The 21,137-nt window shown below is 31.8% G+C and overlaps 1 protein-coding gene across 1 annotated transcript in view; it reads left to right on the top strand.

Moving 5' to 3' along the window:
- LOC118199100 (tetratricopeptide repeat protein 39A-like) overlaps positions 1 to 15,258 on the top strand; it is a 244,554-nt gene extending 229,296 nt beyond the window's left edge. The window contains exon 18 of the mRNA XM_085820793.1: positions 15,237 to 15,258. Within this exon, the coding sequence (XP_085676919.1) occupies positions 15,237 to 15,243 (7 nt within the window). The 3' untranslated portion in view covers positions 15,244 to 15,258. The remainder of the gene's footprint in view (positions 1 to 15,236) is intronic.
- The last annotated feature ends 5,879 nt before the right edge of the window (positions 15,259 to 21,137 follow it).

The raw sequence follows: 21,137 nt of genomic DNA on the forward strand, positions 1-21,137 counted from the left end.
GGTGGAGCACCTTACTCTTGCCCCCTTTCGAAAGCTACATTTTAGCATGTTACTAACACTATGCTTGCCGATTCTTGCACAGCAGTTCTATGTTTGGATGTACGCTGGCAAGCTTAAGTTTGACACTGGTACCTATATCAAGTCAATTTGAATACTTCGTTTTTATTTGAGTTCGTGCTAAAAATCCCTTTCTCACATAGATGTGCAGTAGACGCAAACTGAACTATAACTTTTAAAGCACGTTTGTACAGTTAACTATGTTCCCTTTTGTAAAGAAAGGTCCATAAATTAACAATACCTTCTGTTTGGAATTTCATTTTGAGACCGGTGTTATTAAAGAGTTCAATTAAATGTTCTTTCTTATTCAAATTTTGTTGTTTTGATATATTTTAAGGATATCCTCGCTATATCTTCGAGATATGAACATCTGTCATTACATAATTCTTTTCCAATAAAGATGTTATTTTCTACTAAACAAATTTAAGGTGAAAATTTCCTCTATTTTACCCAACTGTCTCACAAATCAAATTTCCTCTAAACCCCTTTATTTTCTCATGGGCATGGAGAACAGCCAAGATTCATCTTTCAGACTAAAATTTAGTTCATTAATTCTTGAGAATACATCTGACTGACATAGTCATTTTCTATCAGCGAGAAAGAATGTAAAATTTTAGTCACTTTCATTTACCAATAGCAGGATTTTCTGTCTTAATATGAAAAGCTTAATATTATAGCTTGGGAAGGCCAGCGAACTTCAGAATAAAGAAGTTGTTTGCGCCGCCTACCCCTCTCATCACAAAGCAATGAAACTATTGGATATTCAGAACAAAAATAGAAAATAGCAGATCTTTATAAACGTCATTGCTAAGCTATTTCTAACATAACAGATTACAACGCATCCTTCGAAACGTTTGTTTCTCCTCATCTATCTGAAGAGAAGAAATTAGAATTACTTTTCTTTCTCTTCTCTTCTGATCATAAATACAGATTCTATGTTACTGGCCATACCATTGATTCGGCATGTTACTATATCGTTTGAAAGATCTACTGTCATTAGGTAATTTTTCATAAAATATTGCTTTACATTTCTCTGTTTTAACTGGAAGTATTGATGCATCGCCTATAGAATTGGATGTCCCGCTTTTGGAATACAGGAAGTTTCTAAGGCCTTTTAAGTTGGGGAACCTATATTAGAAAAGGCTTTGATTTCTTTATTCAATTATTCAGTACAGCGTTAGAAAAGGTTTAACGGGTTTTCTTTTTGTTCTTTCGTTTTTAAGCTCCGTTTTGATTTCGTGTATTTCCTATACGCAATTAATTTGAATTTTATTTTTTGTCTTTTTTGGGGAATTTAAGAGGATCTTAAGAGTACGCTTTGAGGACCACTTGTGACCGGCGGACCGGAGACTGAGAAACACTATGCTAACTGCATTGCATTTCTTACGCTGTTCCTGTTGAATAGTTTATGTAAATAACTTTTTGCATAATTTTGCATGAAAATACCTTTCTTCTTAGACATTCCGCATTCGTTCGTGAGAATGAACTAACTTCTCATAGGTTTTCAAAGCTGCACAAAAAGTACTAAAATGAAGAAAGATTAACTCTAACCACATTTGTTTAGTTTTTTATAAACTGCAAAAATATTTTGGGAAAACAAAATCCATTATACTTCAGAATTTATAAATAGAAACGTATGGACTCTCATTAAGTTTATTCTTGATTTTCGTTTAGAAATTGCTTAGAATAAGCATTTTGTGTTTTAAAAGTTTCAAACAATAGAACATAATTTTCAAGTTATGAATCTTATATTAGACAATATGAGTAAAGAAAAATTTCTAACAAATATTCAAAAGAAAATTTCTAATTGCTTAAAGAAACAAATTGCATCACTAAATCAGAACAACATAGCAGAAATTTAGAAGGAGTGTAGCAGCTAATCATGCGTAACTATAAATAAAATTTTAATGACAGAAAAGGATATTTTTTAAAAACTTTGGTTTTAAACATTAATTTAAATTTTATGTATTTAAAATGCAATACACAAATATTATTTTCAACTTTTTCGATTTGAAATATTGAATTTGAAATATTTTTTTTAAATTCAGGAAAAATCATTTTCTTGTTTCTAGTGACTCATACACTTTGTTGTATCAATGCTTAAACAATTTTTATTTGTACCTCCTTCTTTTATTACTTGTACCTCTTCTTTCGTCTTCTTCTTATTATTATTAATTGTACCTCTTTTTTTAAAGTTAATTTAAAGTTAGTTAACGTTGTAAACAGGCGTGAATTTATATGTAATTTTATATGTAATGGCCATTAAAAGATAGCTTTTATTGGCAAAAAAACTCCGAACTCCATATGGTCATTAAAAATATACCAAACGAATTTCAAAGTTAAATAGGAAACAAATGGAAAATGGTTAGCTCTCGGCAGAGTATTGTTAAACGAATACTTGTTCCTTATCTATTATTTTAGTACTCAGGCTTCTATTATTGATTTAAGTACTTCGGCTCATATTTCATATCTAGCAAAATCATATGATTTAAAAATAAATATAAGAAAGGGAAAACTTTCTCTGTTTTTCTTTGGGAAACTGAATTACCTCAACAGTAAAAACTGTAGATGAGGTACATTTTACCACCCAAACTATATACTAGTGTAAGGGAGGTAATATTTTCGGTTCAATAATTTGACAGCGAGTTTTCAACGAATAAGCATGAATTAGGGGTCCCCTCAATTAAGCTTTTTACTAATTTCACAATAATGTCTGTCTGTCTATGAGGACGTGTGCAACGACTTTTTTCGTCCATGATGACTCTTACATTAAACTCAATTTAAAAATTTCTCTGTTTTACGTGTTTAAGCTTTCTGCATTCATATAAAAAATTATTAGATTTTTGGTTAAACAACAAAAAGTGGTACTTTTGTTGTACTCGAAGTCCATAACAGTTTTTAATAAAAACTATATTTAAACATAACCTAAAACGTTTTTAATGTTAGTATTTAAGATTATATTTAGTATATCAATGAATACAAGATAACAGATTTTGTTTAAAGTTGAAAATCCGGAAGTAATACTTCACTTTAAGCTCTGAACGGATTTTCTTGAAAAATTACATTACGATGTAATCTAAGACTTCTCATATTTGGTACTTAAAACTTGGTGTATGATTGAGAACAACACATTAGATTCTGACTATACATGCTAACTCGGAAGTGAAACTCTTAACAGAATCTTTTTCTTCCTAAATTTGTTGCATCTATCATAGTTCTATCAGCTTCGTCATTTATAACTATATAAATCAGCTTATGAGATGAGAAATATGTTTCATATACTCAACATTTTAAGTTGTTCATGTTCGAAACAATAATGTCTAACTAAGAATTAGAATTTATAGTTACAACATTTCATGGTAATTTAGAGAACAATATCGTACAATAAAAGAATTTAAAAAAATTCTTTCTGATTATTTTATTAAAAATAAATAAATATATATATCTGCAAACATTTAATTATTTTTATAAGTTTATAAAAAAGGTTTTTATGTATGGCTTTCTATTTATTGGAACAACAAATTAGGTTTTATTTAAAAACGATCAATGGAAAGTGTTAAAGCATGTGAATGACTGAATTCTTTTCTAAAGTTAGAAGAATTTTTGAATTTCTAGAAATAATTAATTGCCTACATATTAATGTCAAAGAATTCCTTAATTACCATTATTTAAAGTAATTCTGTTAATGCACAATAATTAACTGTCTTTTATTTTTAAAAACTTTTCAAATGTAAACTTAAAATGTTCAACAAAACAATAAATGCATTTTCAATAAATGCATAAAATAAAAATAAATACATTTTCTTTACAAATGAAGATATTTTACTAAATCTCAGTGCTTAAAGCGATTTAATTGAGGTAGCATAGGGAAATATTTCCCTTTCAAAATCTTTATCATTTAATACTCACTATTTATTTCGGTAAAGCATCTCAAATAAATATTAGAATGAGCGTTGTAAAATTAAGTGGGTTACTAGGTAGAATTTCATTAATAATTCATTTAACGAAGAAGCAGTTCCATTTGGAAATTAAATGTAACTTCCTTTTCAATTAGTTATTATCTCGAAAGCTAATTAGTTTTGATATGCGTTTTAAAATAATTATTGCCCTCCGGTACTCATAGACGGAAATATGGATGAATACCCCAGTGTTACTAGTTTCCGTTTCAATGCAAATAATCAAGGAAAATTAGCAGATTAAAGGTTTTGACGAAAATACATTAGTATGGTTAAAAGTTAGACAGCGTTTATAATGCAATAATGCATTAATATGGTTAACAGTTAGATATCTTTTATCATTGTAATATCTATGGCCTAGAGTTAAATAATTCAAGATTTTTCAAGAAACTGTTATGACATGAAAATATATTTTAATACTTTTATAAAATTCGTCGGATTGTAGGTCTGTTAGGTATTAGATGATTAAAAACAGTTTTCTCAGTACCACTGAAATAAAATACTCGCTATTCAGTTCGTAGTTTCGTTAAATTTTAAAGAAATGAAGGTCAGATGTTGACAAGTTTTAAAACTGAGTAATTTTAAAGAAAACTATTGACTAGTTTTTTAAAAAAATGTGCAAGAATTTCGCGAACAGGCCGCAGGCTGCTCATGAAGTCCTTATCTGCAGCTTAGTTAAGCTAGTAAAATTTATGAATGCATGGTGTGACTTTGGTAAACGTGTTCTTCTTATGAAAAGTACATAGTGTTCTCATAAGCTTTCATTACCTTTATAGTTTAAGATTTTAAAAACAAATATTTTCTTGAAATGTATAAATCAAATGGCATTTTAGATAGTTTTATGTAATTTTACATTTGGTCTTGGTGTTGTTCTATTAAAAAATTGCTGATTAAGATTATTCCAAATTAATAATATAAGTGGATTTAATAATCGATATTTATAATGCATTCCATAATATATTCATATGTATATATCCTAAATGGAGCCTATCTTGAGCTTAGTAGGCAAAAAGCGTAAAAAATGGTCCTCGAAGGAATGAAAGAGGGATGCCACTATTTCAAAACACTTGAACGATTTTATACATTTTAATCAAGCAACGAACAAGTATGCCTAAATTATAGTTTTATGATATGATTGTTATCTCTTGCTAATATAACTACAAACGTTGCTATTTTAAACGAAAAGTTTAGACTTGAACTGTGAATTTCCCCTATCCAACCTCCCTATTCGTTTTCACTCACTATCACAATATGAAAACTTGTGTGAAAGAAGGTTGGATGCAAAGATAATACTGTCTTGTTTCTTTAAAATAGGCACTTCAGGGGCTTTTTCTCTGGCCTGGCTTACCTCGTAACAATGGTAATGACAACTGCTGCAGACGGCTAAGCAGCGTAATTTTTTTCGCTTTATTTCTGTTTCGCATGTTTTTCTTCGTTAGAAGTACACAACTGAAGGCTGACATGAACTTGTTCAAGATCTCAAATGTCTAGAAAATAATGTCTGTTCTGAAATGACGACACGTGTTACGATTACAAATAGGGCAAGTGGCTTTGCACTGCCTATTTTAAAGTAACAGACTATAATGTTAGAGTACGTGATAGCTGTTATTTGTGACGATTTCTAAATGCATTGTTCACAAGAGTACACATGAGCTGTGTTTAATTAATAACGTAAGGTAAGTTAGTAGAAAGAGTCATCGTATCTTGCTTTGGGGGGGGGGAAACCGAAATTCTTCCAAGAAGTTGAAAACGTTAGCCCTGTTAGTTAACCTAACTAAGGAGGCCCTTAGTTAACCTAACTTTGATAACCTAAAGCCCTAAAAGTTCCCAAATCAGAGTTCAATGAAACTGACATAATTATTAATAATTAGCCAGTACACATTTTTTTCGTAAACGTGACAGAGTATTTTAAGTGTGTGTAACTGTAAATAGCCAACTGCTCATAATTGTATCAATAAATCAGTGAAACATCGCAAAATTTGAATTAAAAATTACTCTTATAATGGGCATGATCGTTGTGTCAGCTGTACAAGGCAATAACCTTGAGCGTTTAGTAAATACTGTTGTCATGCTTGACGCACGTATAGGGACATGGAGTAACAGTTCAGTAAGATCGCACGTATAAGAGTATGAATGTAGATTAAAGACATAAAAATTGAAGACAGTAGTCTGGAGAATTTTTTATGTACAAAATGGGTACGCAACCTTCTTGAAATTAAAAAGAAAAGAGCAAGAGACAGCTGAGAACTTCTGCATCGGCATGATGATAATGATGAACCATTTTTTGTTGTATATTGTTATTGGACATGAGAGCTGATAACGCTTCTGGGTAGGATTGAGTTCCGCCCTGAAGATGAGATTCGTCGGTGGCGTATCAGAAAAGTATTTTTTCGTGACTTATCGAAGCGCTTATCAGGGGATTGTAAAGTAAGACAAGGTAAGGTAATCAGAAAACAATTAGATATTGCGCGAAATGTATGTAACATACACTAAAATTTCAATTTTATCCTTTAACGGTTTTTCATTACAGGTCACATTTTCAGTTTCTACTTTTCAGATTTGAAAATAAGATTTTTGTCACTAAAATACTGAACTGAGTTCTTTCTATACTCCTGTCAATAGTACAAAGTACAACACGCAAGTGAAATGAATTCACTGCATTTGAAAGTTTGCTATGTTGAAATAACTTAAATAATTCTCGCTGTCTGATATGTAATAACTTCGCCTCGAGTGTAATATAAATAAAACGTGACTGCGCAAAATTACAAAACATCAAATATTCATATTTGTTAATTTTAATTCATATTTTATCCCAAATTCTTTTGCATAATGTTATTTAATACTAGCTTTAAAATTTTTGAAAAGTAAGGCAACGAAATGTAACGACAATAACAAGCTTGTAATTTACAAATACACGACTTAAGTTTCTTTAAAGGGATCAGTGTTAGTAAAGAGTGCATGTCCTGCAGCATTTTGAACCTATCACTTTGTTTCCATCATGCATATAGTTGAAAACGCCATCCACACACACGAAAAAATTAAAATAATATTACAATTAGCGACATCGAATCAATAAATGTTCCTTTTAATCGATCTGAGAATACAGAATTCAAGTGAAGTGGGCTTTTTAAAGAAAAATATAAGTAAGTACAAATTACATGCTGTTAAATTACTTTTTCTTTTATCTGTCGTATAATGAATGTCTCGATTTAATGATAATGGTGTTCAATAATTACTGCAGATCTCGGTAAATGATTGCGAAACGGGACGGCCTGGATGTGGAGAAGAATTCACTTCCATTAATGTCGATCAAGTGCGGGTGAAGGCCTTCAGCCCCTAAATGTCCCCAATAAAGGGTCCTGCCCTCCAGGGAGATAGGGATAGTAATAATAAAAAAGGGGAAGGCTTGGTAATTTTCCCGCTGGATGAACCACCACATTCTCCTGGATTGCGCTTCCTCTGCCATTGTCCTGTGTCGACAACAAAAGCACCATTTGAGCGAGAGTGGATTTTGATCGGCATGCAGCTTCTCCAGTGCGAAGGATTTAGGCTTTTTTCTTTTTTTATGTCAGTGTGTGTGTGCTGGATATTTTCTTTTTTCTTCCTTTTTTTTATTGCTGAAGTAAGTAACTTCAGGAGGCTAAAAGCTTCTTCGTAATTATAGGATTAGCTATTTATTGAATTTAAATTTAAGCCTGATCGACTGATTTCTTACGCCTAATCTTTTTAAAGCCTCGTTCAGCGCTTTTTTTCTTTTTGCATAAAACCTTGAAAAGTATTCAATTTTAATAAATAATAAACGAGGGTTTTAATGGATGAGATGGATGAAAACACTGAGCATTATTTTATTGGCAAAAATATAAAATGAGAGAGAAATGTTTGCAAATTTCACACTTGTGTTTCCCAAAATCTTTTGGAATACCAGTATTTAGCGTCGGTTAGCGAAGCGTCAACAAACCACTTCCCACATTAACAGCGTACATTTTGCTTATAAACTCTTCAAAACTTCAAATCCATGTTCTCAGTTAAATAAAACCAATGGATTAGGAAATTCGAACAAATCGGTTTGATTATAAATGTAAAGCAAGCAGATAGGTCACATTCTTGGTAAAGCTAAGCCATTAGACATTAGACAGAGTTACAAAAATTTGAAGACATTGACAAAAAACCCAAATGGAGGAGGAAATTACCGCATGAGATGATTTAAACGTATGCTTGAACATGATTAACGACATATTCTGCAAATTACTTTCTCATTGAGGTAAAATCTCAGGACTTCTTTGAAGTCTTTTTCCCTCCGACTTTATTTCATAAGTATCTTAAAAATCGTATATCTATATATATAAAGAAGCATGTCTGTTTGTTCGCAATTAACTCAGTCACTACTATAGCTATCATCACCAAACTTTCTACAATTCTTTTCTGGATCCTGGGATTGTTAATAAAAAATTTCTAAGTTTTACAATGAAATAAAAATAGCAATTCCAAACATTAACTACATTATTCCCGATTCCAAAAATTCGTGGAAAGCCATTATTTAAAAATTGTTACGAATTTGGTATTTAAAAAGCTAATGTTAGTTCAATTATAAATTAAATGGTTTCATTTCTCGCGCAGTGCAGCGCGTGACGAATATTAAAAGAAAGCTAAGCCGGAAAATTGAAAATACAAGAGCGCGTGCATTAAATAAATAAATATCTCTTTTTGATTTCGAGAAAGTACTGGAAAATTCTAGCGCGTGATTTTAAAATCTTATAAAAGGAGGAAAACATCTCAGTTTGTAGTTGTAGAGTTGCTTAGTTTGTTGCTGTTTAGAAAACTACTGTTGTTGATTGTAGGGAATTCGCGGATTAGCGTTCTTTAGCTGTTTTGAATTACGTTCTATTGGACATTTGAGTAGTTACAAGAAAACTACTGTGAGATATTGTAATACTGCATGATAATTTGAGAAAATTTAAGCATTTTTGTTGTGATAATAATAAATTTTTGTTCATTTTTCATCGGACTTGTGCATTCATTTCATAACGAACCCGTACGCACGCAACAATTTTTGGTGTCAGAAGTGGGATTTGAATGCCAATAACAAAAGCGATGGAAGAACAATTGAGACAACTCATTAGTGCTTTTGCTGCATTCCAAGAAAAGATGGAAGCTGGCCAAGCATCATTTAAGGAAGAAATGAAATTGGGCCAGGAATCCGTTAAGGACGAAATGAAAGCCGTTCAAGCTGGTCAAGAAGAAATGAAAAGAGAAATTACTTGCATAATAGAAAATAAATTTGAAGCTATGGAAGGCAGAATTGACGCAGTTGAAAATAAAGTTGGACATATTGAAGAAAGAGTTTCTTCGGTGAAAGAAGAAATAGAAGAAAGAGTTTCTTCTGAAAAAGAACAAATTGATGAGAGAGTTTCTGCAGTTGCCAAAGAAATGGATACTTTAAAGAAATTCGTAGCGTCGGCAGGGAGCAGGAGTGATGATTTTAAATTCTTACCAATGCCTGCTCGTCCACCTCTGAAGCTATCCACATATGATGGGAAGACCTCCTGGCAGGTGTATAAGACACAATTTTCTATCGTGGCGGATGCGAATGGATGGGATTCCCAAGCTAAGGCCTGTCATCTCGCCGCTTCTCTAAGAGCCGACGCAGCGGATATCCTTCAGACTCTTCCCGAAAACAAAAGGTTAGATTTCGAAGCTCTGTCCGGCGCCTTGGAGTTGCGCTTTGGGGAGAAGTGTTTAAAAGACTACAGCAGGCTCCAATTAAAATCTCGTCAACAGAAGCCTACCGAAACACTTCAGGAGCTCGCCGCGGATGTTGAAAGGCTGTCCCATCTCGCCTTTTCGGAATGCCCGACAGAAACAAGGGAAATCCTGTCCTTGCAATACTTTATCGACGGCATCCGAGATACTGAAATACAGAAAGCTCTACGAATGGCGGATGTAAAAGATTTAAAAAGTGCTCTAGTGTACGCCATGAAATTTGAGGCAGCCCAGCAAGCCACTCGTCGAGACCGCTACCCAGTCAGAGCTGTGCGAGTCCACGACCCAGGGGACCAATTGATGGCTCGTTTAGATGATTTATCCAGACAAGTCGATGCTTTGATATGGAGTAGCAGTGAGAACAAAGTGGCTGTAAGATGTTGGAGATGTGGTTCTGAAGGTCACCTACGACGGCATTGCAGAACACCCCAGGGCACGGATAATGAAACGGATGAGTTTAGAAGACCAGTGAATGCTTTAAGATGGAATAGTGGTGAAACAAAACCGACCCTAAAGTGCTGGAATTGCGGTGTTGAAGGCCACCTACGAAGGAACTGCAGAACTCCCCCAGAGCACGGAAAATAAGGCATACGATTTAAACAGACAATTAAATGCCACGGGAAGGAAAAGGACTGACAAGAAACCAAAGTGCTGGAACTGTGGAGCTGAAGGCCACGTACGAAAGAATTGCAGAACACCCCAGGGTACGAAAATTGAGACAATTTCTGAGCAACGGCGCAGGAAACAAATTAATGACCATATCAAGGAACGGAGGTTGCCAGAAAATGAAAAACCCTGTTTTAAAGCGCTTAAGATCTCTATAGTGAGTGGCAACAATAACGGACTGTCCATCAATGGGAATATCGATGGAGTTCCTTGCAATATGATCATTGACACAGGAGCTAATGTTACCATCATTAGGAAAGATTTAGCTGAACAGTTTAAAGATAAACTTATTTGGACGCCATCCTGTGTTACCCTTCAGACTGCGTCTGGTGACAAGATCGACATAACTGGGAAGTTAAACGTAAACATCACGTTTGGAAGTGCCGCCTACCATCACACGGCATATGAGGCGGATATTACAGATCCATGCATACTCGGATTGGACTTTTTAAGGAAATACAATTTTTCCTTAGATTTCAAAAACAACAAACTGCTTTCAGGATCTGAAGACATGACTATCAATTCTAAGAAGGGATCCTCACCTGGAAATGCCGACGCTTTGTCCGAAAGAACCAGCTCGAGAAACAGCCGAAATCATGCTAGGGTCGAAAAGAAACACCAGACTACCAACTACTCTCCATCTCAGATGCTCTTCGGTCGAGACCTTCGTCTGCCTTGTGACCGCCTGTTTCATCGCCGTACGGATGCGCCTTCATCGCCTGAGGAACACATCCAAGATGTCAAGGCCCGTTTTGAAGTGATGCACCGTTCCGCACGAAAGCGAGTGAACTTGGCGACGGAGAAAGTGAAGACCAGATACAACGCGAGAGCTACTGGACATAGATTCAACAAAAGAGACAAGGTGTGGTTGTGGAACCCGATTCGGCGAAAAGGAGTCAGGCCTGAATTACAGTCACCTTCGGATGGTCCGTATACAGTGCTGAACAGACTAAATGACGTCATGGTTCGGATTCGTAAGTCTTCGAACTCTAAACCTACACTCTAAATCTCGCAGGGTGGGATTTGGAGGGTGACAGCAGTTTTCGCTCCGTTTTCGTGTCAAACAAAGCAAATTTACTGTCTTGGTAGCAGAACATGTTTCCCACTTGCAATAATAACCTTGGGGAAGGGAGTGAATTGAAGGAGCAGGACGACCCCCTGTCTTGCCATTGTCCACCCAGACTGACCAAACAAGTTTGCTAAGTCAAAGAACGTTCTTTGGCTAAGCGCCATTTCAAGCGAGGACAGTCGTAACAATGGATACAGCTCCTTTGCCAAAAGTAAGTTCGCTTTTAAAATATATATACAATTATTTCTTAATATAAATATCTTAATTATTATAAATTATAGTTAGATTTATGTGTCAAAATTTAAGTATGTAATAAAAAGTAGTTTTAGTTTGCTCTTTTTTTTTAGGTGTCTGTAAATTTGCTTTAAGAGTGTAATGCTGTAACGTAGTTTTATTTATTACGTACTGCTAACACAATGAAAGCTGTACGTATGGATGGTACTTTTTGTAAATAATTCTTAACATTATTTTTATTTTTGAACAATTTACACAAAGCTATCGAATTTAGTTATTTAAATTTAGTTTTGCATGCATTCCTATTTCAAATAGGAAGAACAGCGGTGGGAAAAAAAAATGCATACTAAAGTTTTGATTTTTTTTATAACACAAGTGTGTAAATTATTTGGTAGTATTGGAAGAAATAAAAACCGTATACTTTACTGAATTTCCTATTGAAGTCATATCTTTTTCAGCTTCTAGTAGTTTTTAATAGATTTTTAATTTTCATTTTTTATAAATTCTGCTTATAGTTTGTGACAATAAAATTCACTTACTGTTGCAAAGCTGAATTTTTCCAAAATATAAATACTAGCACTACCTGGGTCATATCAGCATTCTAAAACTTATATTTTTGCAAATATGTTGTTATTCTCGAGAGTGTAGGTGTAGCTACAAAAGTCCGGGAGGCCAATAAAGCTGATAAGACGGCTTTCCGTTTACGATTTAAAAAAAATCTTGCATTCTTTAAAAAAGACTGAAAGCTTCAGATTTTAAATTACGTCGAAAGGGGCGTTTTTTTAACATTTTGTGTGTTACCTTTATTTATTAAATATCATGTTCTTCGCACTTAAACCATAAAAACATTCAACAGCAATATCGCCAAATAATTTTAAAATGAACATATCTTTAGAATTTCCAATACAGAGTCTCGCGAGCTAGAGGTATATATATATATATATATATATATATATATATATATATATATATATTTTTTTTTTTTTTTTTTTTACACGAGCAGTCTTGCCATTGCTCGCTTTGAAATCGTTTACTTTGTTAATCAAAAATTCGTTGAAGTATTACAAAATATTAAATAATAAAGAAAATAATAAAACCAATTTCAAATTCAAATTAGGGCTTCCACATGCCCATATTCTATGGAAGATTACCTTATTCAAATTTTGTTGGCTTTAGGTGCCGTTGTTTTATTACAATGCGAGAAACATACATACATTCATGCAGATTCTTCATTATTTAATTTCTTTAAATATAATGTTTGGTGGCAGCAATTTGAAATGAAACATATCGGGAATCGATGCAAAATGCCAAAACGAAATTAACAGTCCTTCTGGGAGAATTGCCCCTTTGGACTAAAAAAAACCCAGCTATTTAAAAAAAAAAATAAGTTTTGATTTTCTGATGACAAACTGAAAACTATTGTATTATTAAATGTTCCAGGTCTACTCTGTTTTTAATTAAAAACTATACCGAGTCCGGATTTTTGAAAATTCCAGATATTCAGTTGACTTTATATGCTATATACATGTATTTATTTTATGCTAAATATGTATTTACTGACAAATATACGTATATGCCAATATATAATATGTACACCAAATGTTTATTTCTTTTAATGCAAATAAGAAAATTAAAAAAACAGTATTTATTTTTAAAAAATGTAAGGCATGTTTTTTTCAGACTTAATTAAATAGTAAAATTCGTACATGTCTAAACATTTTTATTTCAACTGAAACAAAACGACTTTTTTATATGTAAGCCATAAAACCTAAATGTTTGATGCATTTTTATTTTATAATATGAAAATTAAGCAATATTGCCTTATATTTGTGGCAGCGCCTATCATATTTAGAAAATTAACTTATTTTATTAACAGATAATAGAATGCATAATTAAAAAACAGCTTCCCCTACCTTCTATTGCGGGAGAAAACCTAATTCGACGAGTTATTTTTATTTATTTATTTCCCCCTTCTAAGAAAACTTGTCAGGCATACTTTCAATATTGTTGAAATATATACTAATTTAAACATGATAATTCTAAAATGATTCATAGATTAATTCATATACATCAACTCAATAGTTAGAAAGTTAAACTAATGACATTTACTTATTACTTTTCAAGATTAATGCTTTTTCATTTCAATTAGTTATTATATCTTCTCCTAGTGATATTAAAACGAGTGAGAGGATCTGATAAAGTAATGTTCAAAATAATATAATTGTTTACATTAGCAAAAGCTATTGTTGTATCAAACAAGTCTTATAAACCTTTTCTTATCCACAGTCCTTTAAAGTAGGAAAGAAATGTAAGTATCCTGATTTTAATAAACTCATATGAATTCATTTTCTGGTTTAGATAGGATTTAAAGACCCAGGTAACACAGCTTGTTTACATTTTCAATAACTAAGTTATGTGAACACTGTTAGAGGTGTAGCCAGAGTTCTTGCTGCCTCGCTCAGTGCACAATAAAAAGGTCTATAAAATGTCAAAATGATATATATAAAAACAAAATATCTGGGTTTATTTTTGAAATAAAACATTAATTCTAATACCGTAAAGTACTATTTTGTTTGTTTTCCTATACACAAAATCATTAATAGTATTCTAAAAGTTTGATTTAATACTCTATCAGCTGATTTGTAGACAGTATGGTACAATTTCTCAGTCTTAGGTGTTCTTAGTCTTTGCACTAACTTTCATTTTAAGAGGGCAGATTATATTAAAATGAGCCATTTTACAACAGTGAATGTATTTGGCCTCATGTTGCTAAAATTCATCTTCTCAGGCTGCTTTCGACTATTGTACCCACAGATGATGCATGGTCATTTAGATAATTTCTGTAGAATTGGAATTGCACTGATTTGAATGTCACCTACATACTAGCAAATATTTCAAGAGAATAAGATGGTTTGTAATATGTGTGATGCCTTTATATGATCTAAATCTAAAGCATGACACTAATCATATATATGCATGTATATACAGTGAACATAGATTTTTTTTTTTTTTTTTTTTTAACTTGTAAAGTGCCAGACTATAGCGATCATGAAATCAAGAACAAACATCTTTACAATAACAATAGTTTATTATGAACAACAATAGTTTATTATGAAGGGATGATACTTGTTTTTATAAGGAAAAGACAGACTAATTCTCCGTATAGTTTGTTCTTTTTACATTTTTATGTACATTATTTATTACATTTTTCATTAAGAAGCAATGCACAAATAGACTATCCTATTCTATATTTGCATCAATATAATATTTACATATTCCTATATGTATTTATACTGCATTTTTACAGAAACTAAAAGCAAAAGACCTCTATGTGAATAAAATTACTAGGAATTACTTATTTTTGAAAGAAGAACAAATTTTCTGGCGATATTTTTTAATTGGAAAGATATACTTTCTAGTATGGCTCATTGATATTTGACTTGTCCTAATAGATAGGTAATGGATGTATTCTTAATAAAGAAATTTATTTTCAGGAAATAGAAGACATGGAATCTCTTGGGCCAGCTCAGAATAAACAGCCCATTATAGTGTGTATTACAAGTTCATTCTATATTAAAGCAGTAAATCACTTAATAACATGCCCAAATCATGCCATGAAGGCATTTGACATTCTATTTAAAACTAATTTTGTATTTAGTGTTCAATATGGACATACATCAACAAATTTTTATAATTTTGTGGCAAGCCTTTTGTATAATGTCAGCAATCCTAGAGCTTGTGGGGACTCTTTAAATACATGATTGAGTATGAATTTATTGCATTCTGTACATGCATTACATTTCATATTTTTAATGTTATTTTATTGTCATATTTTCCATTTTTATATATGTATATATATGTACATATATTTCCTAATAAAGAGTTTTTCATGCATTGCTTGTTTTCACTTATATTTAAAATACTTCGTTCATTGAAATTAATATAATTCTGCAGTTATGGTAATGATTCCTATTCGGATTTAATCAACAAATGAAATACATAATAATTTTCAGCAGAATTATGAAAAATGAATTTTTAGCTTACACATGTGAGCTATAATCCTTATTATTTCACTTTAAAATTTACTTTATTTTTCCCAAATGAGACTTGGAATTAGCATATATAAAAATAAGTTATAGTCTAAAAGTATATGTAAGCATTTATTCACCTGTAATGATTAATGTATGGGAATTTGTATGCATATAACTTCTCAAAAATAGAAAGTGTAACAAGCTAACTGAAGATTTTAGACTTTATTCATAATTTGGAGTAATAATTAATTTTAAGCTCTTCATAATTATGTAATAAGAAATAAAAACATTTCTTTTGCAATATTTTGTGCAATATATGGAGCTAAAAAAATAGCATGAGAGTATTTTATGGTTACTTATTTTCTGAATCTCATACATTGAAAATAAAGCTGAATAGTTTTCATGTAAGGGAAATTAAATTCGCATTTGTTTCTTAGTTCAATGTATATTAAAATTTATTATTCGATTTTTTATGCATATTATGCTCAAGTAGACAAACTACTAGTAACATCAATTCACAAATTGTATTAATATATTCACTTATAAGTAGCATTTTAAGAAGTTAAATCTATCAGATTATGATACAGGTTTACTGACACATATATATATGATCAGCTGTTCTAACACATTCAAATTTTCATTATAAAATTTGTCAAGAACTATTTTTAATAAATTACTTTTCCAACTAGTATGATTATTTAATGGAAAATTTAGCTTACAATTTACATGATTACGTGCCCAAATCTTGTGAATAAGCATAATTTGCTTTTTTAAATTAAAATATGTATACAAAATTTAGAATGTATATCAGTATATATATATATATATGATTCATCTAAAATGATTTTATTAAATTTCTTTTATGAAAATAAGCATTTTTTGATTTCTCAAATCAAATTTTGAAAATATCTGAAATATTTATTCAAAGTTTTAAGTACCTGAAAAACCTTATTTTTTATTCAAAAACTAAGTTTTTCATTGCGAATATCTTGCTATTCCAGTTTTTATATATAAGTTTCATTGACGTTCTTATTTTTATTGCTTACTACACATAAAGGTTCAGTAAAATAAAATATATTCTGTGAATTCAAAGTAATTTCACATCAGAAGTACTGTGAGGAAGTGATAGTGTTAAGTATTTCAGAATGTTAACTACACCGAATTTTCAATATTTTAATATGGATGTAATTTTTTATATGTATATTTCGTTAGATTTGGAAAGAAAAACTATATGTCTAAACAATGAAGATATGATTGTCTTTAAACTGTGTTTTTTTATTTCAGTGATGGTCTACTTTGATTCATAATCCAGTTTTTATATATAAGTTGCATTGACGTTCTTATTTTTATTGCTTATTACACATAAAGGCAAAAGCCATGTTTCTGTAAAATTTAAATATATTCTGTGAGAAAGTGATAGTGTTAAGTATTTCAGAATGTTAACTACACCGAATTTCCAATATTTTAATATGGATGTAATTTTTTATATGTATATTTCGTTAGATCTGGAAAGAAATCTCATCACCAATAAATGTTTAAGTAAGTACATAGGTAGCAAATCTAAAACAGATGTATATATCAGATAATTAAAATCACAATAGCATGTTAAAAAGTAGTGTAAAATATTTTTTTCAAGAGATAATATTAACCAGATATCTAAAACAATACATCAGCTATAAAGTTTACATAGTAAATACCAATTTTCAGTTTGCCTATAAAATAATTATATAAAAATCACACTATCAAGGAGTGAGCAGACTATTATTATAACTCCTTGTAATGTGTGTAGTTTCACCCGAATATCGGGCGATATTTGACTATCGAAGAAGAGCGAACGAAGAAAGGGTCACTCCTGTTTTTGTGTGAAAAGGAACCGCTTTTTACTAGAGTGAAATATCGCTCTTTCGAGGTTGGTGCCATTTTGGCATTAGAGGGAGGTGGGATATCACTCCTTTAGAGTCGGATAGGACTCTTTCAAATTTAGAGTGTAAAGTCGTTCATTACGACAGGTTAGCTCATTACTATGGCCATAGTACATAATGTAAATAATTGTAAATAGTATAAGACCATGGTCCATTTTGTTTTTAAATGTGTATTTGATTTGTATTTGATAGCATTTGATTTGTTTTATGTATTGCATTTATTGTTCATGTTGTTTATTATTGTAATGTAATGCTTATTAATGCATTTATGCCACAGTTGTAAGTTTAGCTTCCTGTCCAGGGATTGTACTGCCCGGGACGTGCAGTCCTTGGGAAGGGGGCAGTGTTACGAATTTGGTATTTAAAAAGCTAATGTTAGTTCAATTATAAATTAAATGGTTTTATTTCTCGCGCAGTGCAGCGCGTGACGAATATTAAAGAAAGCTAAGCCGGAAAATTGAAAATACAAGAGTGCGTGCATTAAATAAATAAATATCTCTTTTTGATTTCGAGAAAGTACTGGAAAATTCTAGCGCGTGATTTTAAAATCTTATAAAAGGAGGAAAACATCTCAGTTTGTAGTTGTAGAGTTGCTTAGTTTGTTGTTGTTTAGAAAACTACTGTTGTTGATTGTAGCGAATTCGCGGATTAGCGTTCTTTAGCTGTTTTGAATTACGTTCTATTGGACATTTGAGTAGTTAAAAGAAAACTACTGTGAGATATTGTAATACTGCATGATAATTTGAGAAAATTTAAGCATTTTTGTTGTGATAATAATAAATTTTTGTTCATTTTTCATCGAACTTGTGCATTCATTTCATAAGGAACCCGTACGCACGCAACAGTATGCTTGAACATGATTAACGACATATTCTGCAAATTACTTTCTCATTGAGGTAAAATCTCAGAACTTATTTGAAGTCTTTTTCCCTCCGACTTTATTTCATAAGTATCTTAAAAATCGTATATCTATATATATAAAGAAGCATGTCTGTTTGTTCGCAATTAACTCAGTCACTACTATAGCTATCATCACCAAACTTTCTTTAATTCTTTTCTGGATCCTGGGATTGTTAATAAAAAATTTCGAAGTTTTACAATGAAATAAAAATAGCATTGCCAAACATTAACTACATAATTCCCGATTCCAAAAATTCGTGGAAAGCCATTTCAACTGTTCCCATCTTTGTATGACTTTAACCAACCTAGATATTAATTAAAAACTCTAAAAAAATAATTTTGGACCTCATTTTTCCGAGTGGCAACAGTCTCGCGCGTTGGAGATAAAAATGCTTTACTTCGAATACTGCTCGCTTTCAAATCGAAGAGTTTGTTAAACAAAAATTTTTAAGTTTTACAAAATCTCTCTATATAAGAAAGAATGCCTGTTTGAGTGTTTGTTTGTTTGTTCGCGCTACTGATTTCTGATTAATTATGATAACTTTTTGCTACATTTAATGAACTAAAATTGAATACAAGTGAAATATTGGATGGAACTTGATTTTTTATGGCCATTTGATTAGAAAGACGAAAATCATTGTTGCTCATATCATGAGAGAGAACTAGTTTATTTTTATATCGAAATTTTTTATGTGGGTTCCATATCGCAACAGACTGAAAAAATATATTACTATTAATCGTAATTTTTCATCGTTATTAGACAAAGTTTACAGCGGTGTCGTTCTGTCTGTTGTTAGATACATTACTCTTAATTTAACTTAACTGGCATCAGGTGCTTCCGCTAGTAAACAAATACACTGAAAATAATAAGACTCCATTCACACGAGAGTTTTCGGTCACAAAAGGTATAAGCTGAGCTTCGTTACTAATTAACCGGACCAAAAACTAATTGAAAGGTTTTGCTTAAAAGTTCTAAGTTTCCAACTTTATGCCAGCTTGATATAAGAAACGACGATTTACAGCGAAGCAAACACGAACTGACCTGTAGTCAAAGCTGAATCAGCTACATATTTACGCATGCGCAATTCCCTGACTGGCTTCGTCTTAAATCCTGTTATAGAGGTGTGAACGTGTAAGGATCTTAAGTTTTACTAACGTTTATTTTATTTTAAAACTTTACTATCACTTCTTATTTTCCTCTTCCGGCCAGAATTAAATGTGTTGACTTGTTTATGCAAATTGTACTTTGCTAACGCCCAAGTATTTAAGTTGCGGCTTTTTGCCAAGAGTTAGAGAGAGAGGGAAAGTGAGCCGCCTTGCCACTGCTGCTGTTTGCCTTTAAGGCCAGAGGTTTACTCCTCTTGATATTTTAAAACGTATTGTAGTTTCGGCAGTTTGCGTACTATATACGCAATAATTTAAAAGGCCACTCTTAGTGTTAGGCATTTGTAAACTAATTCAAAGTTAGCTTTTAGTTAGAGTTTTAGTTAGTAGTTTTATATTTTTACGTTCAGACCACAAGTGGTTGGTCTCTGTATCCAACCACTTGTGGTCTGAACTGATAGCACCTGTAACCACTGAAGTCCGATAGCACCTGTAATGTTATAGAGAATAAAGGGTAAATTCAACCTTCCTGCTGGTGTTGTCCATTCCACTCATATTTGAACATAGCTCGAGTAAGCTCTCTTTTCCTATTCAGGACACAAGCAATCAAGAGAAACTAAAGTCCTGATAAACGGACTTAAGGATTTTTAAGCCTTAAAACACAAAGCATTATGAACAAGTCTTCGTTTGAATGGAGCCCAACGCAACTAAAACGAAATACTCGTGATGATGTAGCCGCAATTCTGCGCGCCGTATGACAGCGTATCATTTTTCAAAACTAAATACTCTGTTATAAGAAGTGAGGTGAAATAAATATAAAGATGAATATCACAACGATATCTTTAAAGCACAAATTTTCAGATATGTTCAATCTGTAAATATTCCATTTTCTATAAATTTGTCTTTACTTTTTTATCAGACGCACGTTTCATGTATCTTATTAACTTTGGTAATTTAGATACTGGCTCCATAATGAAGCAATTTTTTTATAATTAATGCTGTTATGACAGCCAGTTCGATGCCTGTTTTCCCATATTTTTTCCATATAACACCTTTTTTTAGCATTTTGGTAAATTTAAAATCAACTCAGTGTGCATTGATTCAGCAATTTTACCTGCAATATTCATTTGGAACAGAAATATTGTGCAAAGTTACTATATATACAACAAAACTGAATATAATATTTTAGAGTAGATGCCGCCTGTGTGATCGCGGATAATGTTATCTTTAGGATATTGCTATTGAATTTTTAAACCAAAACCCACTTGTATGCGAAACCACGGAAAATTCTTCTCGTATTATGATCGGCAATTCAATTAATATGATCAAAATATTACAGGATAAATTTTTTAAGCTGATGTAAATTGCAAAAAAAGGTAAAAATAGATTATAAAAAATGACAGGCGACAGAGAAATCTATCCAAGTAGGGAATTAAGT

This window comes from Stegodyphus dumicola, chromosome 7, assembly GCF_044657685.1.
Source record: "Stegodyphus dumicola isolate Sdum_Otavi_A_Nest chromosome 7, ASM4465768v1".
Taxonomy (NCBI): Eukaryota; Metazoa; Arthropoda; class Arachnida; order Araneae; family Eresidae; genus Stegodyphus; species Stegodyphus dumicola.